The following is a 21896-nucleotide window of genomic DNA, read 5'->3' as shown; positions in this document are numbered from 1 at the left end:
TTGGGAGTTTTATTTATTTTCTGTTTTTTATTAGATATTTTAGTGTATTTACTTTTCCAGCTTTTTATTCTAATGCAGAATATAACCAATATTGTTTAAATTAAATTTATTACTAATGTTAACCTTTACAGATTTGTAACAACAAAAAAGTCAGTAACTAAAAGATTTAAACAGGTTCTTTAACAAATCCTGCTCCTAACAGATCTTCAGCCAAAAGCTAAAGGCAAAACAAAACAAAAACAAAAAAACAATGACGTGCAAACTATATATTTTATTAATTAAGGCAAATTTTATTTCCGCAAAATAAAAATAAAAAACAACCACAACCTGCATTCTTTCTGTATTTATTGTTGATTCTGTTATTCTGATTCGTGCTGTAATGTTGCCCTCTGTCCACCAGAGGGCAACATTTTCTTAACTCCACAGTTTCATTAATTTAATTTTTGAATTTTTATTTTAATTATTTTCTACTCAAACATGTAGGTGATGCATTTTACCATGTTTTGAAGAATTCCGTGAATGAATCAATACATTTATTTATTTATTTATTTATTTATTTATTTATTTATTTATTTATTTATTTATTTATTTATTTATTTATTTATTTATTTGTTTGTCAAATCTCCGTCTGTTGCTGCAGTTCTCAGCTCTGTCCTCCGCTGCAACGACTGTGAGTATGAACAACCTCCTCTCTTTTGTTAGTCTATTTATTTAGTTTTTTTATTATTTATAATGTTTATTGTTTAATATACTTTAAGATGTTAGCAAATGTGTTTGTTTTAACTATAAGCTTAATGAATGATGTCCAATCTTTAATATAGTTCATGATCTGTTTTTCCTGTCAATTTTCATAATAAGAATAATAATAAACAACCTGATAATTTGAAAGAAACCCAGTTAAAGTGTTTTGTGGATAAAATCAGAGAATAAACAGGCAAATTGTGTTTTAAATGAAGAGATCTACTTTATGTTAATATTTTTTTTCCCTCCTTGAAGCAGTAAACCTTTGATCTTTAATCCCAGCAGGAGGATTAAACAGATTTTCTCCTCATTAATCCGTTTCTTATCTTCATCTTTCCACCTTTATCCCTTTGTCCTGTCGTTCTTCCTCCTCTTCTTCTCTGTTTAATTTCCTGTCTTGTTGCTGTGACGTCATACGCAACAGGCAGATGTAATCAGTGATAAATGATAATCCATTCTGTTGCTCGGGGAAGTCAGAGAATCGCGTCATTTTACGTCATGTCCCGCTGTTTGATGCTCCTCCTTTTGATCCATTCATCATCCCTCCAGCGGGTGGCGCTGTGGCGCCGGGGGAACCGAGTGTCTTCCATCAACGCCTGTCAGCAGAAGGAGGCGCCGGACGGAGGACTGATGGTTCGCTGCAGCGGACTCCGACTGACCCAGGTCCGTCTGCTGGTTCCAGTTTAACCGATAGATTCTCTGGTTGAGTTTTTAAAATGTCAGATTGATCAAACTCGTCTTTTATCGCGATATTTTCAATCAATCAATCAACCAATCAATCAATCAATCAATCAATCAATCAATCAATCAATCAATCAATCAATCAATCTGATTTTATTTGTGTAGCACATTTCAGCAGCAAGGCATTTCAAGGTGCTTTACATAATTAAAAAACTAAATATAAACAGCATGTGACATTGAATAACAGTAAGAAAGAGAAAGAGATTTTGGAAAAAGAAAAAAGATAAAAAAAGAAAGAAGATAAAAACATACTTTTGTTACAGATTTTAAGCACCTGTCGTTGCCGGACTCCGCCGTCCTTACCACAAAATAGTACCATTTTGTAATGGTACTATGTAATGACGACAAAAAAAATGAATAAAACTGTTTTTTATTACGTTTTTAGGTAACCGTGTGGCTCTGACTGCATTCATAGCCCTACAAACACAAATATTGTTCTTGGAAAAACATTCCGATTTGAAACAGACATTTTCAGGACGCCAGTTACTTAAAAAGTGATACATTTTTGCTAAACTGCACATGCATTTAATCGTATTTTTAATTTTGATATTTATTCAGAGAGTTGGGAACAACAGCTACATTTACTCCTAAAAATGTACTTTTAGACATATTTTTACTACGCTGCTCTTATCATAAAGTATCACTACTCTTACTTGAGTAAAATTTCTGGATACAAGCTTGTTTTAACAAAAAAAAAAAACATAAAACACCAGACTCAGACACACGTCTAGTTTTTCTTAAAGTTTTATAATTTTTATATTGAAAGAAATTGATTTGGAAAAAGCTTCTTTTAGCTGATTTTTTCTTACAGTTAAGTAATTTCTTTTAATTATCTTTTATTTTGGTCCATCTGGTTTTTAAATATACATATAACTTATAAGTACTTGAGTAAACTTGTACCAAATACTTTTGTACTTTTATTGAGTAATTTTTTAGGCGGCTGCTTTTTACTTTTACTCAACTAAAAACATGTTGAAGTGGTAAAACGTTTTGGCTCCTCTGTATTTATTAAGGCTCCCATGAAACAAACAGTGGAAAAAATAGTAAAATGTAACATTTTTGATCACACTGGCAATTTTGATTCTTCGTTTACCAGTAAATGAAATTTGTGTTGACAACAATAAATCAGAATCCTTGTTGTGATAATATATTTTTCATAATAAATGATAAACGATACGATAAAAGCTCAGTTGTGTTTGTCTCTCCAGATTCCTGCCGGTCTGTCCAACCACACAACCCGCCTGTTTCTGAATAAGAACCGGCTCAGCTCTCTGTCGGCGTTCTGCTTCTCGGACCTGTTCCTGCTGGATGAACTTGACCTCTCACACAACCAGGTCCGGCCAAAATTAGCTTATTCTCAACAAACAGAAACACAAAACTAATATTATTGTCAATTATTTGTTTTTTTACCCAACAACAATAAATTAGTCATTGTGATGAAACCAGCATCACTATGATTTTAGCCTTAGTTTTTAAAGTTATTTAACTTCTTTTGCCTATTATTGGTCTATACAATGTTTATAAAACAGGAATTTTCTGTTGAAGACTTTGTTGTGTTTAGCCAAGTATAATGAATAAATGTGTTCGGTTGTGTTTCTGATGTTTGTCGAAGGAAATGTAAATAATCATTATTTTGAACAAGTAAAATTAAAAGCACATATATATATATATATATATATATATATATATATATATATATATATATATATATATATATATATATATATATATATATATATATATATATATGGATAAGAAAGACTTTCCCCCCTCCACCAATCACAGCCGCTCTGTGAGGAAAAACCCGCCTGATAAAAGACACTTTGCGGCCGCATTTGCGCAGAATCGCGGTGCCGCGGCTGCGCAAATGATCCATTTTCTGGATCGTTTGTAGTAAGTTCGGTTATTGAAGTAATCTGAAAACAATGCTGCTTGTGTTTACTGCTGCTGTGTGTCAGTCTTGTCTCAGTCAAGCACTTAAATCTTTTTTTCGCGCTACATCATGGAAAGAGTGGAAGTATTCAGTGAGTGGCGGAGTCCTTCTCAGCCTCAGAGCCTCTAAAACATGTAAACTTTCACTTTTCCCCCTTTAAATTAGACTTTATTTCTCTGAGCTGCACACAGCTGGTGACACCTAGCAACGGTTGCTGAGGTGACGCAACGTTCTTGGATGGAATCTGGTCCTTTATGACATCACAGAGTTTTCTGAGTATTTTGTCTTTCCTTCTGCCACTTTCTTTGTGAGAGACAGTTGAAGTTTGGTGAGAGACTGAGATAGTTTGCGATTTAAACAAAATTTGCTTTACCTTCAGTTACAAATCCAAGAAGCTATGAGCCACTTAAAGAATCCAAAGCCTCTTGCATTACCGGCTTTAACCGGGAATATGATCACACCGATGATGGAAGAGTTTCTTTTGTCCTTTTCATTGAATCGGATAATGGATTTGGCCATGGGGAAACCTGATTGTGACACAAAGTCCAGCTTGAAGGATCTGCTGTTGAAGTTACTGGATAAATGTTACACTTTTATTCTCTGCAATATCCCTAAACAGGACATCAGATCCCAAGATGTGGACACGATCTTGGGCAATGCGCTCCTAACATCATTTTCAGACATCTTTTCGATTACAGGGAAGATTCATCCCATGAGCTTTGACATTTTCAATGAGTTGTTCATTAAATATGTCAAAGAATCGTTGAGCTCTGTCTGCTCCACGCACGATCCTGATACTTCTGTGGTCTGCCACTTGTCTTGGTCGGAGGCCGTGGATTCCATCTTTCCACATGCACTCCAGCTGATAGAGGAATTATCACTGATTTACTTTGAAGAAAATAGTGAGACAGAACCAGAATTTGCTGAATACCTGCAACGGAGAAACGACCACCCAGGTGCCGGCTCTGATGTTGGTAATGTCCAAGCTGTGGAGAAATTTCCAAGCCCTGAGAAATTAGACTCTGAGGAGGCAACGGATGAGACGTGTGACAGAAATCTTGTTTCTGAAAATCAGGAATCAGACTTGAAGATGGTGGATGAATTCATTTTGGAGGAACTTTCAAAGACCGCGAAAGCAAATGATTTGATCTCTAATGAGAGGGAATCAGATTTAAAGATGGTTGATGAATTTATTTTGGAGGAACTTTCAAAGACCACTAATGAGAGGGAATCAGATCTAAAGATGGTGGAGGAATTTATTTCTCAGGAGTTTTCAGATCCCAGTTTAGAGATCTCAGATGATTCATTGGATGCTCTTCCACCAGCTGAAAACCGAGGGTCCAGAGATGAAGAGGCTTCTGTTGTGCTATCGGAAGAGGCACCAGCTGAAAACCCAGGGTCCAGAGATGAAGAGGCTTCTGTTGTGCCTCTTCCTATAGCACAACAACAGAACGAAGCAGCTGGAGTCAAAATGAAGAACCACCTTCAAAATGACGGAAAAGATCAATGCGAGGGAGTTTCACCAGCACCAGGACATAAAGAAACAAGAGTTTCATCAGTAGAAAACGTTGTTTCCACTGAGCAGCATCTCTCAGAGGAATCAACCCTCTCAAAAGGGAGACAGTTAGTTGATGCAGAGCTGGAGTCAGTGGTTACCACAGAGCTTGAGGAACCGCTGCCAGTGAGCTCAGACGCAGAAAAGGAGGAGCAGCAGTCATCCATCATGCTGCTTGTTAATACCATCGTTACCAAGGCCCTAACAAAATCTAGGATAACCTGCAAGTACAAACACCTCCAAAAAATCACAGAGAGGTTGTCTGAGAAAATCTGGGCCCAGGTCAAGGAGCAAGACCTGAAGATTATTCAAAGTAAACTGGACAGTCTCAGCAAAGACATTCTGAGAGAAGTCACCAAAAAGATAGGCTGCTCAAGAAAAGACATTTTCTTACTGTTGGGCTTAAACAACTCCGTGGTAGATGAGACATTAATTTCTATTTGTAAAGAAAAAATAGTAAAAAAAGCCAAGAAACCCAACCTCATCAAACGTTTCTGGACCTCTATAGGCAAGACTTTCAAGTCCCTATAGATAATTTTCTTATTTTTATCCCATCCATAATACAAATGTATGTTGGTGTTTACTGTTTCCCCTGAGACAGACTGGCGACCTGTTATGTAGCGACTTGTTATGTTTTTCTCATTTGCACAATATTTTGGTCAATTCAAACACAAAGGGTTCAATTGTTAGGGGCTGCACAGTGGCACAGTTGTCTTGCAGCAAGAAGGTCCTGAGTTTCATGCGTGGGTTCTCTCCGGGTGCTCCGGCTTCCTCCCACAGTAAAAAAAAAAAAGCCTGTCAGGTTAATTGGTCTGTATAAATTCTCAGTGTGTGTGTGTGGACATTTGTCCAGACTGTCTCTGTGTTGCCCAGAGACAGACTGGTGACCTGTTATTATATAAATCTAATTTGCCCAATTTTTTGGTCAATTCAAACAAAAAGGGTTCAATTGTTAGGGGCTGCACAGTGATGCAGTAGAAAGAGCTGCTGCATTGCAGCAAGAAGGTCATGGGTTCAAATCCTGGGCCGGTGTATTTCTGCATGGAGTTTGCATGCGTGGGTTCTCTCCGGGTGCTCCGGCTTCCTCCCACAGTAAAAGAAAAAGCCTGTCACATTAATTGGTCTGTATAAATTCTCAGTGTGTGTGTGTGTGTGTGTGTGTGTGTGTGTGTGTTTGTCCAGTCTGTCTCTGTGTATAACCAGCAGAGCAGGAGTTTAAAATAAACTAATCAACCACCGCTGTGTTCAGGGAGGCTTATTAATAATTGGAAAATAATATCAAATATATATACTTTTCTACTTATGTATATAAATAAACTGGCTGAAATATTTGCCAGCTACTATGAAAGTGTGTATATATATACACTGCTCAAAAAAATAAAGGGAACACTTAAACAACACAATATAACTCCAAGTAAATCAAACTTCTGTGAAATCAAACTGTCCACTTAGGAAGCAACACTGATTGACCCGACGAGGGTCCCTGTTGTCAATCAGTGCTGCTTCCTAAGTGGACAGTTTGATTTCACAGAAGTTTGATTTACTTGGAGTTATATTGTGTTGTTTAAGTGTTCCCTTTATTTTTTTGAGCAGTATACTTATGTATATAAATGAACTGGCTGAAATATTTGCCAGCTACTATGAAAGTATATATATATATATATATATATATATATATATATATATATATATATATATATATATATATATATATATATATATATATATATATATATATATATATATATATATATCATTTTCATAATAAAACAAATTTATTATGAAAATAATTAAACATAAAATAAATACATTTCTATACACAGTTTGAAAAGGAAAATTTTATTAAATCCGATCCCCAGTTGCCTCATCTAAATCTGCTCCACATTATACAAATTTACACATAATGTGAAATAAAAATGAAATAAAAATAACATTTTATTTAAAAATGGTAGTGAAACATATGTAGCTAGCATTTTCTGTTCAAAAAGATATAAACTTGCCATCGTAATCTAATCCTAAAACAGTTACTGCAGTCAGGGGTCAACCAAAATTTTTCCAAGGGCCATAAATGGCCCCTGGGCCACACTTTGGACATCCCTGTACTACCTAGTAAGTAAGAAAAACAAACAAAACAATAAAAAAAGGAAAGAACATTTCAGAAGGGCTTTTTTTTTGCCCAGAGGGAGAAAATGACAGGTGCTCTAGCACCACCTAGTGTCCACCTGTGCATCCTGCCTCCCAGTGAACCAGTAAAGCCCAGAGTCACCCACTTCCTGTTTCCTGTCCCAGCTCTCCTCTCTTGAACCCGGGTGTTTCTCCGGCCTGGCGTCGTCTCTCCGGTTCCTGGACCTCTCCACCAACCGGCTCACCACATTGGACCCGGCGGTTCTGGGTGGACTGCAGGTCCAAGCCAACCTGAGCCAGAACCCGTGGCACTGCGACTGCAGCATGCAGGTGGGCCTCAGGGTGGCGCTGGTACCAGACACACTGCAAAAACACAAAACCTTACCAAGTTTTTCTGGTCTCTTAGTTCACTTGAAATAAAACAAAACTAACTTGCAAAAAACTTTTCAGCCAGAAATGTGAGTTTATTTTAAGCCAATAATTCCTTAATATTGATTAAAAAAAACTTATTCTATTGGCAGATTAATTCACTTAACATTGTTAAAATAACTCGTTAAAAGTGAAATAATCTGCCAATGGAATAAATACTTTTATAAAATAAAAAGTAAGGAATTAAGGACTTAAAATAAGTTCTGAAAAGTTACTTGTAAGTTATTTTTGTCGTACTTCAACTGTACTGAGATATTAGAACTAGACAAAAAACTTGGTAAGATTTAGTGTTTTTGCAGTGAGGGACATGTTGATGACTTCCTGTCTCTGTCCAGGTGTCCATAACTCAGCTGGACATGGACAAGTCCTCTCTGGAGAAAGTCATCTGTGAGACTTCGGACCTCCCGAACCTCGGTACGTTGAGTCCGCCTGGTTCCTCGCGACCAAAACTTCCGGACCTGCTTCTGGTTGTAACCGTGTGTGTTTCAGGAGCTACTGGGCTGCCACTGGTCTTACTGGTGCAGGACTGGGACCTGTGTCAGTCCGTGAGGAGAACCACCGACTTCCTGACGTTGATCACCATGCTCCTCTGGTTCATCATGCTCCTTTCCTACCTGATCCACTACATCCGTCATAACAAGGTGGTGGCCCGACGACACATGGAGTACCTGAGGTTCCTGGAGAGCCGGGACCCATGGAGACCCCAATGACCCCAGATGACCCCGGATGACCCAAGAACCCTCAGCAAACCACCTGAAAGGCCTTTAAAGCTAAAGTTTGTAACTTTTATAAAGAAGATTTGTTAAAACTGTCACCATGTTGTGACTGTTATGAGACAGATAATTTGTGAAAAGATTCATCTCTATCCACTTATGAAGAAATGAACTGCTTCCGACCAAAAACAACCAATCAGAGCCAGGAGGAGGGTCTTAGTGCTGTCAATCACCTCATGTATTTACAGAGAAGAAAAGACTCACTGTTACAGGAAAACCGTTTATCCGTTGTCATCTGTGGCTACGCTAACTAGCTTTAGTATTCACGCTAGCAGAGAGCAAAGGGGAAGAGTTGAGAGGTGATTGACAGCGCTAAGACCCGCCTCCTGGCTCTGATTGGCTGTTTCTGGTTAGCACTGGGAGATGGCAGAAGAGCTCTAATTTTTTCACAGATTAACTCTCACATTATACAGTCACAACTTAAAGACAGTTTCAACAAATATGTTAAAAATGATTTATAAAAGTTACATTCTGCAGCTTTAAACCTGATTCAAAATTATTCTTTCTGATCCAAAGAAAGAATAATTTCTTTGGATCATTCCAAAGAAATTATCCAAAGAATAATTTCTATCCGGATTTTTCACGACTGTCTGAACAGTTTAGTTCTGATTTGTTCACAGAAAAAACTACATGAGATGTGTTCCACTTCCAGAAGTTTTCCGTTCACACAGAAGTTTGATTGTGATCTCATTTAATTAGTAACACGAACAACCACGCAAAAAAAAAAATATAAGGATTTTTTTAAAAATTATAAAAAAATTGAAAATGAGCATCAAGAGCCGCTGTGGGAATGTAGGTAAAGCTATGATTCATGCAGAACCTTTTAGAGCCATAAAACCACAGGTCAAAGGTCAAGGACTTACCAGCAGTTAATCCCTAGCAGTTCCGTTTATTGGATGTTTTTTATAGAACCTCCTCACCAAGGATGTTAATGATGATGACAACAAACCTACAACTCTGAAAGTCTTTCCTTGCACACATCATCCTTTCAGAGCTCAACCTGTGAACTGTATACGTGCTGTTTCCATGGTAACTGCCTCCTAGCTCAGGGTTTACAGCCCCCTGACTCAGTCTGCGTCTGTTCACCTAATTTATGTGCTAAAAATGTCAAATAAATCCTGTAAAGTCAGTGCAGGTTGGGTTCTTTGTGTCTTCGAGTCGGATTTCTGTTACCGACCTGAGCTGAAGTCGACATTTAAATGATTTGGGTTTAATTCATCCAAAATGAGTGTGTTTGTGTTGTACAAATGACTAAAACTGGTAAATATGAGTGAAACCAGACCAGAGGCTGCTGAAAGCATTGTTTTCCATTTGTTTCCTCAGAATAATTTTAACTTTCGTCACTGGAGAGAACGAGGTTTTATAAAAGAATCTTAAGATCCACTTTTTTACTTCTTGCTTTTATTGAGATTGTATTTTTTATTTGGACAGAATCCAATTTATTTAGTATTAATTTTGAAAACTTTAAAAATCTATTGAAAATGTGGTTATCATTATTATTAATAATATTCCATTATTTCAGATAATCTCTAAAATAGACATTTTAAAATAATTTGTTGTATAATAGTGAAGAATTCTTATTAATCTTATTGTATTCCTCATCTAGAGCCCTGACATAAAAGGTGAGATTTACCAATAATAATTCTCTAATAATAATTAGATAATTAATCATCCTTTTTTCTAATATGTAAAATTTGGTTTGTTTGTTTCTAATCTGCACTTGTGAATAAAATCAAATACTAATTAAAATTAGTTTACTAATCAAAAAATATATTATTTATTCAAAGTAAAATCATCAACGTTATGTATTTTCACCGGCTCTGTTGCTTGTGACTGAGCGAAGCAGGATCGAGTCATCTGGGATCGACTGCCTCCGCCTGCTGTTTTCTCTCCACCATCAACTGCTCTGGTCTGCAGAGTGAATACTGTCCAGTCATTGTGAGGATCAGCTTCAGCTGCTCCGAACATCGAACCCCTCGGAACCGCACAGTTCGGCCCAAACACAGTATGAAGGAGACAGCGGCCAAGCGAAGAGACAAGGCTGGCGGTCGGGACCGGGACAAGTCTAACAAGGAACCCAAAGAGCCGAAGGAGGTGAAGTCCGCGATGGCGGCCGCGGAGCCGCAGGACGTAGAGATGCCGGAGGAGGAGACTACTAACGCGGTTAAGCTGCCCAAGGAGCAGGACAGCCTCACACTAGAGGGTAAACCTGGGTCTGATGTTCGGGAAGAACCAGGGGAACCAGTCCGGTACTGAAGTCACTGTGATTCAGGACGCTTTACTGGAGTTGTTAGCTTTAGCCTGTTAGCATAAGACCAACTACTGCTAGATGCCGTAAAACAGCAGAAGGGGACGTAAAATCCTCCAAAAGGCTGTTTATTTTACGTTGAACAGATCAGAACCAGTACAGAAGTACTTCATGGCCTGACCCAAACAGTTTTGGAGTGCAGCTGGTAAACAGTGAGACAACAGAAAAGAAACATTTCAGTGTTTTGGCCTCAGGACAGAGTTGGATGCTAATGTTGCTTCTGCTGCCGAATCATTGTTTATCAAGGTATCAAATCTCCTGAAGAACTGTTTACGGTTCTGCTGGGACCGGTCACTCCAGAATGGACCAGTTTAAGTCCATTTTTGTGGTCCGTTTGTCTTCAGATCCTGGAAAATTCAGTGATCAGAGATTAAAATGCAACTTTTAGGTGAAATCCACGATGTTCCTGTTGTGAAAGGCTCACAGAACCGGACCTGTCATGGTTTGGATCTGACCGAACCAGATGCAGTGTCCCAGTCCAGTTAGGAGATTTCTACTTACCTACAGCTCCGTGTTCCTCTGAAGTCCTGCGTCCTGGACCCGGTGCACATTTTATGACTCAACTGGGGTTGATAAAAAAAAACAACTTAATTCTCATTTTGTATTTATTCTCGTGATTTTACGACTTTATTCCTTTAATATTATGACTTTGTTCTCGTAATTTTATGTCTCTAGTGTTGTAACGTTTTCATTATAATTTTATGACTTTATTCTTGTAATTAAAACCAAAAATCTCTTAGAGTGGACTTTGTCATAAGTTAAGATTAAGGCCACTGAAAAAAAAAATCTTTATTTTTCCTAATATTTTGTCTTTTTTTCTCACAGTTTTGACATGAACTCAAAATTCTTTTGATCTCAGAAGCTTAAATTCAGAGAGAAAATAATATATTTTTTTTCCAATTCTCTTCTGTAAAATTGTCCATTGTGGATTTTAAATCTGTTTGCTTTTGGTTGAGCATCAATTCCATAATATATAATTATTTTTCAATGCTTAAACTAGTTTACACTTTTTGTCTCTTTTTTCTTCTTCTATATTTTATGTCTTAATGAGCCTCCGACTCGTTCGGCTCTGGGAATCTGCGCTGACTGGACTTGTGTTCAGAGTCGGATGTTTGTGAAGCTGTCAGTGATCTGAGCTCCTCCCCCATCTTCATCCTCTCCTCCTCTTCCTCAGACATCAAGGAGCATGTGAAGCAGATCGAGAAGGCCGTGTCGGGGAAGGAGCCGCGCTTCGTCCTGAGGGCCCTGCGCGCGCTGCCGTCCACCAGCCGCCGCCTCAACACCGTCGTCCTCCAGAAAGCACTCACCGGCTTCTTCACCAGCAACACCTCCACCAGAGACTTCCTGCTGGGCTTCCTGGAGGAGGTGAGTCGCTCTGATCCGTTAACGTCCGGATTCCTGCTCACACAGTAGCCGGTGTTTTCACTGAGCCGTCCTCCGTTTGTGTCTCAGCCCATGGAGACGGGCGACGGAGACATCCAGTTCCGCCCGCGGACGGGGAAAGCGGCGTCGGCTCCTCTGCTGCCGGAGGTGGAGGCGTACCTGCAGCTGCTGCTGGTCGTCCACCTGACCAACAGCAAGAGGTACACCGAGGTGAGGAACACACACTGCTACTGGACCGGACCTCTAAATCATGAATAGATTATTGATTATGGGCTCGGATTTTCAGATTTTGAAAAGAAATGTTTGAAAATTATGCTTGTCAGCCAAATAACTTTATTTTATAAATTAGTCCGTTTGTTTTTGAAGATTACATTTTTATAAAAACTCTACAACAAAATACAACGATCGGATTTAGTTTGGCCTTTTTGGAACAAAAACAAAGTCAATGACATTCTGAATATTTCCAGAATAAAGTTGTAATTTTATGAAAACTCAAACAGAAAAATAAAAAAAATATTATTCAAGATTTTTTCTTATTTTTGTGTTGTGATTTTAAGACGTTAATTTGGTAAAATTGCGTCTTTATTCTGCTAATATTATAACATTTTTGTAATTTCTCAAAAATTCTAATTGTGTGGCTCACAGAAGGGTTGATTTTAATTAAAAGTGACTTTTTGAAAATATTTTGTTATTTAACATTTTTATTTAGAAAAGAAAGATAAAGAAAAAACATAAAATAACATTGGAAATCAGAAAAAAATAATCAGATTTTTTTTTTAGCCATGTCTCTCAGCCTGTGCAGAACCTGTTGGTCTCTCTGACCCTCCGTGACCCCTGTGACCTCTGTGACCTTGACTGCTGCTGTTCTGGTTTCAGGCCCAGAAGGTTTCTGATGAACTGATGCAGAAAGTCAGCTCCAAGAACCGCAGAGCTCTGGACCTGGTCGTAGCCAAATGTTACTATTATCACGCCCGAGTGTACGAGTTCCTGAACCAGCTCGACACCATCCGCAGGTACACACACACACACACACACACACACACACACACACACTTCAGTGCAGATGCAGTCCAGACCGCCTGGTTTGAGACATAAAAGTTTCTTATATTGGTTTAAGTCAGGAGTTATTGTGAATGAACTGTTTTAAATCTAAATAACAGCAGGAACCATAAAGTCTTTAAACTCCAGAACCAGACATGAGGAGACGTTTCCTCTGGGTTTGAACTTTTAAATTTACTCCTCTGTCCTCTTAAGGTTGTCGTGTTTTACAACCTTAACAGATAAAAACAAGATTAACATTTTTTAAAAATGTCAATATGCTGACTTTTTTTTCTGATTAAAGTCAGAAATTAAAATGAAAAAGATTCAAATTCTGAGGAAAAGTTGGAATTGTAAGATTAAACTTTTAAAATGGTTTGAATTGAGATAAAAAATTTGAGATTAAAGTCAGAATAATGACATTAAAATTGAGAAAAAAGTCAAAATTCTCAAAATTCTTCAAAAATATTCTGTTCTGACATGATAAAATTATAATTATGAGAATTATGATAAAATCTGAATTAAGCAATTAAAGTTAGAATTTTGAGAAAAACATTTTATTTTTTCCAGTGCCAATAATCCTCTTTCTCATAAATGTCATTTAAGGTGGCATTAGAACGTCATGTGACCTTGTGCCTCTGTAATCCCAGCTTCCTGCACACCCGGTTGCGCACGGCGACGCTGCGGCACGACGCCGACGGCCAGGCGGTGCTGCTCAACCTGCTGCTGAGGAACTACCTGCACTTCAACCTGTACGACCAGGCCGAGAAGCTCGTGTCCAAGTCCGTGTTCCCAGAGCTCGCCAACAACAACGAGTGGGCGCGCTACCTCTACTACACAGGTGGGACACGCACCTGCAGGGGGGCGGGGCCAGTGGGGCTGCAGAGGGCTCACCTGTGTGTCATGTGACCCCTGCAGGTCGGATCAAAGCCATCCAGCTGGAATACTCAGAGGCCCGCAGGACTCTGACCAACGCTCTGAGGAAAGCTCCGCAACACACTGCAGTGGGCTTCAAGCAGACCGTACGAACACACACACACACACACCAAGAGACACCAACAAACACTGATAATCAGAACCTCCAAGGATCGGTCCGTTCCACAAAAACTTCATTTGAAGCTGTGTTCCCCAGTTTAACCAGCAGGGGGAGCTGTTATGTTAGATGCTGCAAGGCCTTAAAACATTTTATTTTTTCCAGTGCCAATAATCCTCTTTCTCATAAATGTCATTTAAGGTGGCATTAGAACGTCATGTGACCTTGTGCCTCTGTAATCCCAGCTTCCTGCACACCCGGTTGCGCACGGCGACGCTGCGGCACGACGCCGACGGCCAGGCGGTGCTGCTCAACCTGCTGCTGAGGAACTACCTGCACTTCAACCTGTACGACCAGGCCGAGAAGCTCGTGTCCAAGTCCGTGTTCCCAGAGCTCGCCAACAACAACGAGTGGGCGCGCTACCTCTACTACACAGGTGGGACACACACCTGCAGGGGGGCGGGCCAGTGGGCTGCACAGGGCTCACCTGTGTGTCATGTGACCCCTGCAGGTCGGATCAAAGCCATCCAGCTGGAATACTCAGAGGCCCGCAGGACTCTGACCAACGCTCTGAGGAAAGCTCCGCAACACACTGCAGTGGGCTTCAAGCAGACCGTACGAACACACACACACACACACACACACACACACACACCAAGAGACACCAACAAACACTGATAATCAGAACCTCCAAGGATCGGTCCGTTCCACAAAAACTTCATTTGAAGCTGTGTTCCCCAGTTTAACCAGCAGGGGGAGCTGTTATGTTAGATGCTGCAAGGCCTTAACCTCTTACCCCCTAAGGGGGTATAAATAAATTTCCGCCTGACAAAAACACACAAAAGTAAATCACTTATAGCCTCACAGCTATTAGATTTAATAAGAAACTTTTGGTACCTCTGTAAAGGTAAGATGTCATAGAATGGTTTTCTGGTGTCAGCACCATTGTAGCTTTGACCCTGCCTGAAATATTAGGGACAAAATACAAAATATTTTGCATTTTTTTTAACCTCGCCAAAATTTTCTTTGAAATAAACATTGAAAACACTACCAAAATATAATTAGTAACAAGAAAAAGTAGTACAAACTTATAAATCTAAATGTTGTGTAAAAGTATACCAAATTGGGACTCAATCAGATGAATCATATTTATTTTAGAATGGTATTAGTGAGAAATTTCTTAGTCGGAGAGGCCATTTTGTCACATTTATCCAAAATGTCACCAACTGTGCCAATGTGTTTTTTACATCAATACTGGGGGTTTGTTAAAATTAAATAGCTTATTACCACCTAATGACACTTTCTACATTAATATAACCATTGGTCATGACATTACCCCATTTATATGCAAAATGTACCATGTGCACAGTGTAATATGTATAATAATGATGATGTGAAAGCTCTTTCTTTGACTCCAAATAGAAAACTTTTATTGAAACAAGATAAAACAGTCAAAAATACTTTTTGAATAATTTAAAAGAGCAAATAAACAATTTTGAAAATCCACCACCACCATCACCACCAAAAAATGGACATCTTACCTCAAAGAAGGTGAAGAATCATGAGGGTGGGGGAGGTGGGGGAGGTTCAGCGTCACCCGAGCTTGATGGTTCGGCTTCCACTCGACTATAAATAAAAATAAAGTATTTGAAGAATTAGAGGTTTATTACAAAGTAATGAACCAAAGTAAACATGAAATCCTTACTAGTAAAATAAAACATATTTTAGTAAAACATAAATAAACAAATAACCACGTGGTTTTACTTCCTGCCGTTATTACAAGCATATAATCACTGAAATAAATAAATAAATAGAACCAAAACATCAAATATATTGTGTGAAATTGCGGCGGAAAACTTACACAACACCGAGATCAAGTCTGTCTGCTGTGTCCTGCTCTTCCTCTTCCTCCTCGTCCGAATCCCACCAGCTATCAGAAGAATCTTCCAGCTCAAATCGCTCCGAAATAGTTCTTCCAGCGCCTCCACATCGGACACTTTCCTCCCGCCATTGAGAGAATTTTTCCAAGATTTAGCTCCACTCCTAGCAAATCGAAAAACCGTTGTTGTTCAAAGCCTCTAAATCGTCAAGTTTCTGCTGCTATGATCGATTTATCATAAATAAATCAAAACTGAACTCACGGAACCGAGATAACTCCACGTGCTCAGACTCCGTATACCACACATGCTTACGCACGGAGAACGCTTGGAGAGCGCAAGAATTACGCATTCATTTAGATGGGGTTCCGGAAAATACGTTATGATTTTGCGTAGCCGAATCTTGTGCCATACTCTGAGAGTCTTTCCACTCTCACGTGAAGCCATAAAATGGCCGTGATGATCAGCTGATCGGGTGTTTTCCAGCAGTTGCGTCATCGCCCGAGGACCTTTAATCTCATCAGCTGTTTTTAAATAGCTCTAAAATCTTAACATTTGGGCAAAACCTTTATGCGGAATAGTTTTTGAAAGATTAAAGCCTCTTTTAGCGGATAATAATAAAAAAAAAAATTTAAAGGCACACGGAGCCTTTGTTTACAGAGCGAGTCGAGGTCACATGGCAGCTGGAACCCTCGGAGGGTCCGTCGGGCTTAACAGGTTAAGACACTGGAAAATCCTTGAGTTTTCATCAGGTGTTTTTCAAGGTGTGCAGAGCGTTTGATATTCAATCAGTTCAAACTAAAGTTTGATTTAAAAAAGCCAAAATTTCCAAAACATTTACAGATATTTTCATAAACCAAATAGAAAGAGAGGCATATTTTTTCTCATTGTCTGACTTTAAATCAGATTAAACTTTTCTTGCTTTTCGGTTTGTTTGAATTCCAAAATTAAAATTAATCATGATTAACTGATTTTTGAAATAATTGTCTACTAATTTTTCATTTTATTTCTAATATTTTATAAAGTGAATGAAAAGTCTGCAGAATTTGACCAATTTTTAAAATTCAATAAATCACTATTTCTATTTGTTAAATGCCAGAAACATAACTAGAATGTGTTTTAAATATATTTTAATAAAACTTTCCTTGTATTTTTGTATTTAAACATTTAATTTAAATATTAGTAATTTCTCTGAACATGATTAGTTTGAATTGTTTCAATGTAATAAATATTTATTGTTTCTAATGGCTCATTTACTTTTTGATCTGTGTAGTTAAAATAAAGATTAGCTTATAATTCATATATTAAACATTAACATTTTTGATTTTCATAGATTTTTTTTTTATTATTAATGTTTTGCTGAAAGTACAAGGTGTGTGTGAGACATTTCAAAACATTAAAGTTTCATATATGAACACTTCACCCAGAATGTGGAATACAAATCAAAAGATATTATTAATGACGGTAATAAATAATATAATTTAACAGTGAATCGAAACTCTGTTTTTATTTAATTTGTGTTTTTATCTCCAAATTGTGGCATTGAAAACATGAAAACGTAACATGATTGAAAAGTGTGTGATTTTTACTGTGGGTAAATGTTTGGGTCCGGTTCTGGTTCTGTTTGGGTCCGGTTCTGATGGGCCGGTCTCTGTTTCAGGTCCACAAGCTGCTGATCGTGGTGGAGCTGCTGCTGGGAGAAATCCCTGACAGACTGCAGTTCAGGCAGCCGTCGCTCAAACGCTCCCTGATGCCGTACTTCCTGCTGACCCAGGGTCAGTACACACACACACACACACACACACACACACACACACACACACACACACACACGCTGCTTTCAGTTCCCCATCAGAACCAGTACCAGGCTGTTGTTAATGACTGAATCAGCGTTAAACAGAACGATGTAACGTTACGTCTGAGCCTTGGAACTGGACTTCCGGTTTCAGTTCCCGATCAGAACCGCGGCTCCATTCCAGGGTCCGGTTCTGAAACAGGATGTTACATCAGTGTGGTGATGTAACATCGTACATCTGAGCTGCAGCAAAACCTGAAATCTGAATGTCAGATGCGTTAAAACATTTCGTAAGAGGAACGAATCGGTTCAGCTGGATTCCCTCAGTGGGGAGTTTATGAATTAGTGTCGGAATGTAAATTATCATAAAATGTAGAAAAGTTTTGGTCGTTTTTTTAAACAGGTTGGTGCAAAATTACAGGAGGAAAACGTAAAAATACAAGCAGCAGAGAAAAAGTCGACACAAACTCTGACTAAAGTGGATAGAAGATGAAAAATGTAGCAAATTTATGGTTGTAAAAAATAAGAATATTAAACTTGGGATGATGATTTGAGGTCACACATGCAGAAATCGGCTTTAAGAGGAGAATAAACTGAAAAATCTGACCAGTTTCTTCTCCAAGGAAACGTCTGGAGCTACAACTGAGAGCGGAGCAGAGAAACGGCTGATGGGAATTCATAAAAAATTACAGTACAGATTCTATAATTGATTTCCAGAAGAGGGCAGAGTAACTAGAAACTGTAGTCAAGAGAACTACTTCAGCAAATCAATAATTGATCAAATTATCAACCATTTAATATTTAAAATTACATCATCAGACTGACCAAAATGTAAAGTTAAGTGGAAATTCATTTTCTTTCAATAAAAAAATTTGTGTGTGTGTGTCTGATGTGTGTGTGTGTCTGATGTGTGTGTCTGATGTGTGTTTTCCCTCAGCGGTGAGAACCGGGAACCTGGCCAAGTTCAACCAGGTGTTGGAGCAGTTTGGAGAGAAGTTCCAGGCGGACGGGACGTACACGCTCATCATCCGACTGCGACACAACGTCATCAAGACCGGTGAGCCAATCACAGGCCTCCGCTGCTCCCAGCCAATCAGAGCTCTCCAAAGTGTGACGAAAAAATTTGAAAACGTACCTTGAAAAGTGCTTGAGTTTTACTGTGTGTGTGTGTGTGTGTGTGTGTGTGTGTGTGTTCAGGTGTTCGGATGATCAGCCTGTCATACTCTCGGATCTCTCTCGCTGACATCGCTCAGAAGCTGCAGCTCGACAGTCCCGAGGACGCAGAGTTCATCGTTGCCAAGGTAACTGGGATAAAAATGACTCTTAAAGGGGCGGTATTCTGTAAAATTAACCTTTTGTAGCTTTCTACATCACATAAAGTCATTCCCTCGTTAGAAACATACCTGGAGGTAGTGTTGCTTTGATGATTTTCATGTTCCATCTCCATGGCAACCATTCAGTCAGCTCCTTCAGACTAGCCAGCAGCAATTAGCAAAAACCTGCTGAGCTGAAACGCTGGTAAAAACGTTGCTAAAGGGTTAACAGAGGAGCCATGTTGTCTTGGCTTCCTGAAGGTGGAGTTTCAGAAAGAGCAGGAGCTTCTTAAAGAGACGGGCATTAAATTACAAAATCAAATCATTTTTATAACACCTGGTTTTGCTATAAAATATACCTGGAAGAAATAACCGCCCCTTAAAGGTGAGGCTGCTTTAATTGGACCGTTTTGCGCAGGCGATCCGTGACGGCGTGATTGAGGCGAGCATCAACCACGAGAAGGGCTTCGTCCAATCAAAGGAGACGATGGACATCTACGGAACCAGAGAGCCTCAGCTGGCGTTCCACCAGAGGATTTCCTTCTGCCTCGACATCCACAACATGTCTGTGAAGGTAATCCAGAGGTTCCTCCTGGCTGAAGCCAATCTGAGGAAACTGATCAGCTGCAGCTCCGGATCTGACTCTCTGTCTCCCCCTGCAGGCCATGAGGTTTCCTCCTAAAGCGTACAACAAGGACCTGGAGTCGGCAGAGGTAACGCAGCTTCACTGTTATGTAAAATCAACATTTTAGAGCTTAACATTAGTGATTGGCATTTATTGTATCGTTTTTTGTTTACTGTGATACATTTCTTATATAAGATTTAAATATACCGTCGATGCTATAAATTTAATTGATGTTGAAAAACTCTTGAAATTTTATTTTTACAAATTTTCCTCCAGTTTTTCGCATCAATAAAAAGCAATAAATTAGAAAATATGATTAAATGCAGTTATTGTTTGCAGTTTAGTAATAAAAGTCACACTTCTTTATGTAATTGGTGTTTTGATTCATTTTTAGAACATAAACCTTGTAAAATAATTGAAACATTAACGGTTAAAATGTGTAAACGACTGATTTCAATCTGTCTCCGTTTCTCTCTGTGGTGCGTTCAGGAGCGTCGGGAACGGGAGCAGCAGGATCTGGAGTTCGCCAAAGAAATGGCCGAAGACGACGACGACAGCTTCCCATGAGCCTCTCTGCTGACTTTCTGTTCAAACAGGAAGTAGTTGTGTGTTAACAGATCACTTATTACCCACAATCCCCTCTGTTCCCTCCCTGTTTTCTGTGTTGCAGCTTTAAACTCTGCTGCCGTTTCTTGTTCCTGACACAAATAAATCCTGTTTTTGTTTAATCTGCTGCTTGTGCTCTTTACTGAGCGCGCTCAGAAACAGTGAGAAGGCCGAACCACCAGGGGGCGCTGCAGAAAGAGAAACTGAAAGCATGATTAGTCAGAACTTGAGGTCAGAGACGAGTAATGCTGCTGCAGACGGATCATCGTGTCGAATCAAACCAGCACACGATGAACACGCATGACGAAAAGATCATGTCAGAACAGGACCAGCAGGAACCCGAACCAAAAGTTCAGAGATAAAAATCAGAACAAGACGGTCGCAGTCAGACGGAACCAGATGGATCACCTTCTGGATTTAAAACCAGAAATAATGAGAAGAATCACAGTTCTGGAAGAAAAATGTTTAAATAAATGAGGAAACGGAGAAGCTGGATTAATTATGACGTGTCAAACTCGAGGTCCAGGGGCCAAATCTGGTTCACCACTGTTTTTTAAGCGGCCCTCCAGACTCTGGGGGAACACATAAAAAACTTTTAAGCCAACAGTGTTTTTTGTTTTTAAATACGTTTTTTTCAGCTATTTTTTTTTTACTTTTTCATACACAAGTCAAAAAGAAAACAAAAAAATAAACACAATACTGAAAAAAAAAAGTACAGAAATAAATACTGAGGTGGCCAGAGTACCCAAAACTGACTCTAACAGTAACACTATTTCAACATATTTTTACTCAGGTAAAAAGTAACCATCCAAGAAATGGCTCTTACTTGAATAAAATTTCTGTATTTTCTACACACTGTAAAACAAAACTTTTAACCAAAAGTTCACCAGACACAGACACACAGCTGCAGTTTCTGTTAAAGTTTCATAAAATTTTCATTTAAAGAAACTGATCGGAAACTGAGTTCCACTGGGGTTGCTAGGTGACGGACAGAACTCTGCCGTGGTTGCTAGGTAACGGGCCATGACTGCTGATTTGCTACATCCTGGAAGTTTTCGAAACGGCTCATTTTCACCAACAAACATGAATTTATAGCCGAAAAACGGCTGGGTGTTTTTTTTAAAAGTTGTTTTTAGAAGCAGCCGTGATATGGAAGTACAAAAACGTGATTTTTTTTTTTCCCACTTTGAGCTATGTGAGGGGGTAAATACTTTTTCAGCACTCTACTGTATTGTCTGGGATCTGAACCAACTAGTTACATTTACAGCTTTTTTTTTTTTAAAGAAATGTACTTTTAGGAGTATTTTTTTATTATCTTGCACTTTTTACTTTTACTTGAGTCATTTCTTGGACAACAACTTTTTATTTCTACTCAAGTAAAAGTATGTTGAAGTAGCTCTACTTTTCCCTCTGAGCTTAAATAAGCAGATGGTTCTGGTTCTGCAGGTTCTGGTGCGTTTCATGTTTTAATCGGCGTGAAAGAGAAACAACATGTTGAGCCCAGTCTGAAACAGAAGAAGCTTCCAGGAATCTTGTCTACTAATAACTTGAACTTTTCCTCCCTGGATCCTGGAGCCCAAACACCTCCAGGATCCAGATCCTGGCCCGGATCCAGTCGTCTC

General features: G+C 38.9%; 2 protein-coding genes across 2 annotated transcripts; both read left to right on the top strand.

Moving 5' to 3' along the window:
• Positions 1 to 1152: 1152 nt before the first annotated feature.
• On the top strand, positions 1153 to 9430 carry LOC103469006 (leucine-rich repeat-containing protein 3-like). Its single transcript, XM_008416454.3, has 5 exons — positions 1153 to 1404; positions 2691 to 2816; positions 7260 to 7424; positions 7859 to 7937; positions 8013 to 9430. The coding sequence occupies exons 1-5, from the start codon at positions 1186 to 1188 to the stop codon at positions 8231 to 8233; spliced, it is 810 nt and encodes a 269-aa protein (XP_008414676.2). The 5' UTR covers positions 1153 to 1185; the 3' UTR covers positions 8234 to 9430.
• Positions 9431 to 10182: 752 nt separating this feature from the next.
• On the top strand, positions 10183 to 20396 carry psmd3 (proteasome 26S subunit, non-ATPase 3). The gene is made up of 12 exons (XM_008416453.3): positions 10183 to 10499; positions 11779 to 11969; positions 12057 to 12197; positions 12864 to 13000; positions 13676 to 13866; positions 13944 to 14047; positions 17596 to 17710; positions 18668 to 18787; positions 18928 to 19031; positions 19462 to 19617; positions 19706 to 19756; positions 20158 to 20396. Exons 1-12 carry the CDS (start codon positions 10304 to 10306, stop codon positions 20233 to 20235), a joined length of 1584 nt encoding a protein of 527 aa, XP_008414675.1. The 5' UTR covers positions 10183 to 10303; the 3' UTR covers positions 20236 to 20396.
• Positions 20397 to 21896: the final 1500 nt, after the last annotated feature.

This window comes from Poecilia reticulata, chromosome 8 (assembly GCF_904066995.2).
Source record: "Poecilia reticulata chromosome 8, P_reticulata-male-v2, whole genome shotgun sequence".
NCBI classification, from domain to species: domain Eukaryota; kingdom Metazoa; phylum Chordata; class Actinopteri; order Cyprinodontiformes; family Poeciliidae; genus Poecilia; species Poecilia reticulata.
Note: the sequence above shows the minus strand (reverse complement) of the source record. Positions and strands in the feature narration are given on the sequence as shown.